Source organism: Sipha flava, unplaced genomic scaffold (assembly GCF_003268045.1).
Source record: "Sipha flava isolate LNK unplaced genomic scaffold, YSA_version1 38_pilon_pilon, whole genome shotgun sequence".
In the NCBI taxonomy this organism is placed as follows: Eukaryota; Metazoa; Arthropoda; class Insecta; order Hemiptera; family Aphididae; genus Sipha; species Sipha flava.
Genome location: NW_020273099.1, coordinates 243,486 through 251,202, shown reverse-complemented (window position 1 = coordinate 251,202; position 7,717 = coordinate 243,486). Strand labels below are relative to the sequence as shown.

The window sequence follows — 7,717 nt, the reverse complement described above, 5'->3', positions numbered from 1 at the left end:
TTGGTTATATATTTCCTCATCACAGCAAAACATATTATTGTTACTATCGAAGTTTTCAATATTATATTTGTAATTGATTTATTTAAGAATTTGGTTCTGATTTTTTTCTTTCTGTAAAATCAGAACTCTAAAACAACAGTTTTAGAATAGGCATGTCGATTTATTTGTTAAACTCAAGTAATTACTAGTCTCTCTCGTGGGATTCGACTGCCTGGATCGTAAGAGGTCGTAACTGTACTATTAGAGAGTACTCCCGAGGGATAACTGTTCGAGTTCATAGTTACCTCTGACAGGATTGGGGCGCGTTCAAGTTGAAAACTGTTATTTTTTTCTTACGGTAAAAACTCATTAACTTACATTTTATTAATGCTTTTTTTTTCGAACAAAATATTTAAATTTAATAAAACTACAAACATTCAAATGCTCATACATCTATATACCTAGTTTAGATAGTATAAGTATATAAGTATAATAGTATAAGATATATATATATAAATTAAATCATTCCAATGTTTAATTTATCTTAGAAAACAAAGTCTGTATACATATAAATAAATATATTAATAATTATATCGTTTTAAAATATCAAAATATTTTAGTTTTAAGTTAATAGTTATAGTTTTCAGTTTTTTTTAAAAAAAATTATTAAATCTTACAGAGGTAAAAAATTATTTCTTATTCATAGTTAAAATGTTTTCATGATTAAAACTTGCAAAACATTATAAATTATAATATTTTCTTATTTTATTCTATCTATTCATTTTAATACAAATTCAATAACTTTAACCGTATATTAGGTAATGTATCGAAACGTTTCTAACACAATCATAATATACGCATCATGATATAAAGATACAAACTGGTAAAAATTAGTTTTAAGCGTAAGTAACTTATTTTTATGTTTAAATCTTGTGTGCTGTAAAGCACTTGATTTAGATAATCTCGAATTATTAAAAGACATTATAATATTATACTATAATATGATGTTATAATGTCGAACAAAAATTAATTTAATTTACCTAGAATTTAACATGATAAAATGCCATTCAATTCCATCGGGCATTATTCTTTAATCACAAGAACGGTGTTGCCTACTGTGCAAAATGTAAAGATGATTCTTAACTTTTTAAGTAATAAAAAAATAAAATTTCAAAGTTTCTCGAAACTGTTTGCTTTTCTCTGCGGATTCACGGTCTACAAGATGATTCATCAAGAATTATTTATAATTTATTATTTATAATGGAAACACTTTCTCCGGGCAATCGAAAATTTGATTCTGACCAAATTTGATTCTAAATAAAATTAAAAGAATCTATTTTTTACAATAATTATTATTTATTGTTTCATTCTAACCGAATTAACTAAAATTATTTAACTTGAGAAAAAAAATCAAGATTTTTATTCTTAATTTCATAACAATACTAACTATATTAACTTTATTTTGTTACTTAATAATTTAAATTAAGACTATATTACAACTTACATTGTTAATATGTATAAGTATAATATTATGCCATATTTTTATTTAACTCATTAAAAAAAAAAACCTTTATTCGTGAATACTATTTACGAGGTCTTCTACACTTTAATATTAATTAAAACGATTACACTTTTAAATAAAGTTAATCTTAAACTAAACCTAACAAAAACGTATAGATATTAGCAAGCCTGAGCATTAACGAGTTAATAAGTTCAAATTTAAGTTATAAGGTAAGTTAATTTAACTTTTTAACTTAACTTATTTCATTACTGATAAATTAACTTAACTCATTTCCTTATAGATTAGCTTGGAATTAACATATTATTTTTTTATTTATCCCAATTAAGTTAATTTTGATATTCAAAGCCATCAAAATGTTCTTGTAAAATACCATATTCGATAACAAGTTTATAGAATTCAGAAAAATATAAAAATAAATATTTCGAAGAATATTTAGGTAAGAGCATAATAATTATCACGATATTAACTAATAATAAGGGATCCACCAGTCTCGGTAAAATGATTAATTTTATCACATGATACATTGAGCTGTTGGCATTGCATATTATCAAGCTCACAATGTATGGTTGGTAAGAATACACGTTCGAGGTGTCTAGTTACACTTCGGCTTTTTCTTGTTCCCTGCGAACAGAGTTGGACATTAGTCGAATAAAATATTGTTCGATTGATTATTTGAATAAAAAATAATTCTTTTTTGATTTATTCTTAATTTTATTATTGATTTTTATTTTTATTTTTATTCATTATTCAGTTATTCGTTATTCCCTATAAACATATAAATAATAAATTTAAATCCTAAATAACGATGTATAATAATAATAGACTTATTATTTAGACTTAAATAATATATATGAAGGTAATACATATTAATACATATAATAATTGACAAAAATAAATTAAATATACTTTTATATTTAATATCATTATTTAATTAATATCATTCATGATTTTAACGAATAAATTTATTCTGAATAATTGTTTTATTCACGAATAAAACTATTCAGAATAATTTTATTCTTTATTCAGTACACCATACATATTCATAGATAAGTTAGTTATTCATGCTTCTATTTTTTATTCTTTATTTTGATTTGTTTTTGCCCAACTCTGGCTGCGAGCAGGGCCGAGGCTACATTTTGCAAAGCCATGAGCAAAACTTATTTTACCAATGACCATAGTCACCTGTAGGTCGTAATGAAATACGATAATATATTATCAGACTTGGTGACAACTGCACGACATAACGGGTAATGACTAATTACATTTAAGAAATGTGATAAGATAAACTTTATAGGTATCCAAGGTTGGTGCATTCATGACATATTAAATATATTACAACATTGTTTTATTAATATGTTTTATATGCCATCGGATTTCTCAAGAAATCGTACTCGCTAGGTGATCCACGCGTTTCACGTTTTGCGCGAGGTCCTGGACAAATGCACCGTTTTGCTCCTCCCTATGCCGGCCCTGGCTGTGAACCCAGGTACCATCTTCCTTACGGATGGATGATATCTGAGCATGAGGTCTCTTTATGTGTCTTGTGACATTCCATTACGAATAACCGGTTTTATCTGTTGCAGAGAGATCACTTAAGTATGATTTTAACGTTTCATTTTTCATTTCTTTGATTTTATCATGAAGCATTATGCATACACGGTTAAATTCGATTTTATCCGTTGAGTAACGAATACTATACCATGCTCTTCTTGCTCGACATTTTTTTTGAACTTGATTTCTTATTTCTAGTGAATAGGTAATCTGGCGACTACCATTTCCAACCATCGGAATTCTATTTCCACCGCATTAATAATATCGTTGTTTAATTTTTCTATCGTAGTTCCAATGTCGTAAATTGTTTTTATTCCATTGGAAAGAGCTATCGTTTTTTCGAGAATACTTCTGAATAAATCCCAATTTGATCTTTTATTTGTTGCGGAATTTTTTTTTTTTTTTGTTTTACTATTACATTGAAGCTTAATGAAAGAAGCGCGGGTATGTGATCTAACGTTAGTTCTATTAGACCTCCTACTTCTGTATAATTTTATGAAACTTCTTTCATTACATAGAAATCAATAAGATCAGGTAATTTTTTTCGGTTAGTAAGCCAGTAAGTAGGTTTTCTAGTTGAGAAAAATTGTGCGTTCATTTTATTAGTAGATTTGAACCACTTAGTGGTGATCAATCTCGATTCCTAGAAAGTGTGCTTAGCATTATAATCTCCTCTAGCAATAAATCTGGTCCTAGAAATTCAGTAAGCTTTTTTCGTATTATATTATATTACATTATTAATTTCATACGCTTTCGTACTGTATTCAACCGAATCCCTCGTCCATTGCCATCTGCAAACACTGCGGTGCACGGAAAAGTGGAACGAAAATAAAATGTATTATTAAATTTAATTTATTTATTTATTTTAATGTAAAGCAACAAGTTTCTATATTATCACTTATCATTTACAGTAGGTATTTAAAAATCTCGTAAAACTAGTAATTTTTTTAACCAAAATATGACATTTTCGCTATTCCGGGGATCGATATTAAGTATTGTACACGTAACACGTTATTATATTATTATTAATATGTTACGATATTGCGTAACGCGTAATTGGGCTTTATCTATATTTTTCGGTACGTGCAGAACCACCCTGGGCACAACTGTACGTGCCATCCGAATAATAGTGGCTATGTCACCAGTTTCACGTCCACAAAGGTCTCTGGCGTCAAAATTTGCTTGCCTTTCGTACCTAGGACTGCCCATGGCGGCGAGATGACAACGGCGTCCATCCTGAGGTTAGCAGCCACCAAGAATTTCCCACCCTAAAATCTATTCGGTGGGCCATTCCGTAAACCTCCGCGTTTTTCTTGGCCAAAGCAATTTTCTTTGGATCCAAGTGATGGCAATAACTAATAAAAAAAAAAAAAAATACGAGCGTATTGTATTTTTGCATTGAATTATAATACTTATCGATTGTAGTATAAACAAGTTTACCGTGATCACAAGTCAACGCCAGCTGTATTACGTTCCCCCCGGCACCACAAAACGGGTCTAAGACCATGCCGAACAAAGTACAACTTTTGAAAATATGTTGTGTCAGTACCTCTGGGCAAACGGAGTACATACTGGCTGCGTAATTGGAAAAAAATTCACATCGTTAGAAAATATATTCGCGTACCTATTTTATGTTATAATTTACCCACGTCGAGCATAATTCCCTCGTCAAACTTTGAAAATAGTGATAACCGCAGTTTCCAATATTTATGGGATCGGTTTAACGTCGACTCCTGAGAGAATAACATTTCAATCGGTTTAATATCTATGGACGTGAGTGAACGATCGTGCATATGCTTTCGATCGATCTTTTACACGTGCGTTGGTAGTACGATTTTAAATGTTTTAATTTTTTTTTTTTTTATATGTTCGCTACTTTACATTATACTTCAACCATTATTCTTATAAATACTCAATAAGATGACTCATTAAACAGGGTTGGTGATGGTAGTGGTGGTGGTGGTGGTTTCTTCACTCGGGTCGGTCGTAAAAAGGAAACTGCAATCGATCATATACAATATAATCGACGAAAGGGAATAATAGAATTCGACACTTATAATATCAAACAAGACATCCCGGAAATATGGAACACATATAGTCGTTCATTGATATTATGAGCCACTAATCAACGAAAAATGCCCGTATATATCGATAAGATAACCTCCTCCACATAATTTTTTACCGTCATTTTATAAGTTTTTCTAGATACTCAATAATTTTTTTTTTCTCTTATCGCGTTGCAAATTTATCGTGGGAATTAACTAACTACTAGATATCTGCTCTAAATCGGTCGGTACTACAATCATTATAAATAATCCATAATCGTCTATAATAATAACAATATAAAATAATATAATATAATACTATATATATATTATATGTAGTATAATCGGTACTATAATCATTCTCACCTGAATTTCAGATTTTGACGGGCTAAGTTCCGTGCCAAGAGGTACAAGAGGGCCATAGGTACCAGGGGCCGTCGGTGGCTGGGCTGCAGGCACTCTCACGGCTTTATCTACGTCGACCATTTGCGCCATTTCATCGGCCATCCTCATTGTCCTTTTTTGTACCACTATGTTATACGTACGTGCGATACCGTTTACGTACCCGACGTCGACGGCTGACGCGACGTGGCACATAACCACGTCGGCCTGAGCGGATCCGTCCACGTAAACGGTCTCGTCGCCGGACGCGACATCGCTAGTGGCCGGGCTCGCCTTGGTGCATCCGTCCACGTACGATACCTCAAAATACGACGTCACGTGTGGCCACTTGAATGCGGTTGACTGAATCTCCGGTAGTGACGGTGACGGTAGCGGACATTTCATCCGTCAGCATGCCAGTGTCGGAGGGCAGTGGACAGTAGCCGGAGGGCAGTGAAGAGGATCAACACAGGATCCCCATCGTAGTGCTCCGGAAAGGCATTTTTGATACACAAAACCACGGCGAGCTAAATCGAGAAAAGCGTGAGGCACGTGTGAAAACATAAGCAGATCGACCATCTTCGGCACCTCACGCGAATCCAAAAATTTAACCGTAATCTCACCATAGTCGTCCTCTGTCATCGTGGTCCAAATCTTTGGCCACCCGCAGATGATACAAAACACCGGTAAGTGCCATGGTTCTTCCGTATCCGAAGTCACATCAGAACCGCAATGACGTTCGGTAGCGCAACGACGATCGGAACTAAAAAAAAATAATACGCGTCTTACTTACGGTGGGGCATTCAATCTCATGTCAGATGTAATAGCTTCGCGCGGCAGAAGAGCAAAATCGTTAGGATTCATTTTACGATATTATAGTGTAGCTTCGTTTACCTCGTTGTGGATCCTATTTTTTTTCTTTTTAACGTTTTGATATTCTACTCAAATCATGAACAATGTCGAATGATCTCGAATTCGTTTGGTGATAATTTAGTTGCGATATATTTGTCTGGTAACGTTTAAAACCAGTTGCATGATGAATATTGTTAATGGACAATGTGATAAAAAAATACATAATTTGAAATTAAATTTTGAAACTAAATAAAAACGAATAATAGTATATAAATTAATATAGAACTAATAATAACGATTCCATCGGTCTCGGAAAAAGTAGTCAACCGTCTTAAAACTATTGAGTAAAAATAGCCATACCACCCATAAATTACATTACCATTGTCAAAGTGGCCATAAATGTATATTAAATAAATAGGCAATGGCGGAACTAAGGGGTGGAAGCCGGAGATTCACCCCAGGGCGAACAATCTTAGAGTGTGTAATTTTTGTAATTATTAACAACTAATTTGATATTTTTAACTTTGTTGAATACTGATATTAGGTTAAAACTCAACTAGTATGATTGTATATTAATAATTAGAAAAAAATTCTCGAGAAGTATATTTGATTATTGGTTTATGAAAATGCGTAATTTTAATATTTTCCCCGGGCATTAAAATTCCTAATTTCACCTCTGTAAATAGTTACACATTATCATTGATTATAGAAAACAATTATTAATAAAATCATCCCTTAATCGATGGTACTATTAAACAAGATTGATATTATGAAATATTATTGGATATGAGAAGAAATTTAAAAGCTGAACAAAATTTTGAGATGACTCTTTTATTGAGATTCAATAGGTATTTTAATTAACCTGTCCATTGCATTGTTTTATTTGTTTTGATTTTAATAAAGTTAAATAATATTGTATATTTATTTTAATATTTTGTATCTACTGTATACATTTATTGTCTGTATAATATTATAGTTATACTTTCAACTGCAGTAATTATTTTTAGTTTTTATACTGTTATTAAACATTAAAAATAATATTTTTTTAAATTATATTTATTATTTGTGATTTGTATGATTTATAAAAAATAAACCATACATAAATAACCGTAAATTTGATATTTGAGTACTTAAAAATAATCCCAAAATAAAAGGTATATTTTTCTAATTTTAATAGAAAGTTTAATAAAAAATATTCTTAAATAAGATTTTTCTGATTTTTCATTATCATTAATGTTAATTAAGATCTGCTGTAAATTTTTAATATATATATATATATATCACTTATATCAGCACTAAATGTATTTTTTTTCAATTAACTTAACTTAGGTATTAATTGAAGTTAAGTTAACGATATTTTTTAACTAAAATTTTAATTTTATTTATG

The 7,717-nt window shown here is 30.7% G+C and overlaps 1 protein-coding gene across 1 annotated transcript; it reads right to left on the bottom strand.

The window, feature by feature from the left end:
* Positions 1 to 4,582: 4,582 nt before the first annotated feature.
* On the bottom strand, positions 4,583 to 6,165 carry LOC112688447. The gene is made up of 4 exons (XM_025561624.1): positions 6,102 to 6,165; positions 5,464 to 6,005; positions 4,702 to 4,785; positions 4,583 to 4,627 (listed from the first exon to the last, which is right to left on the bottom strand). Exons 2-4 carry the CDS (start codon positions 5,881 to 5,883, stop codon positions 4,595 to 4,597), a joined length of 537 nt encoding a protein of 178 aa, XP_025417409.1. The 5' UTR covers positions 5,884 to 6,005; positions 6,102 to 6,165; the 3' UTR covers positions 4,583 to 4,594.
* Positions 6,166 to 7,717: the final 1,552 nt, after the last annotated feature.

Bases quoted from the DNA above. Each gene is read 5' to 3' on its own strand.
- LOC112688447 (XM_025561624.1), bottom strand. From the start codon at position 5,883: ATGAAATGTCCGCTACCGTCACCGTCACTACCGGAGATTCAGTCAACC. The intron at 4,786-5,463 runs GTGAGAATGATT...TTATTCTCTCAG, and splicing joins CGTCAAAATCTGAAATTCAG to GAGTCGACGTTAAACCGATC. The intron at 4,628-4,701 runs GTGGGTAAATTA...CCAATTACGCAG, and splicing joins ACGAGGGAATTATGCTCGAC to CCAGTATGTACTCCGTTTGC.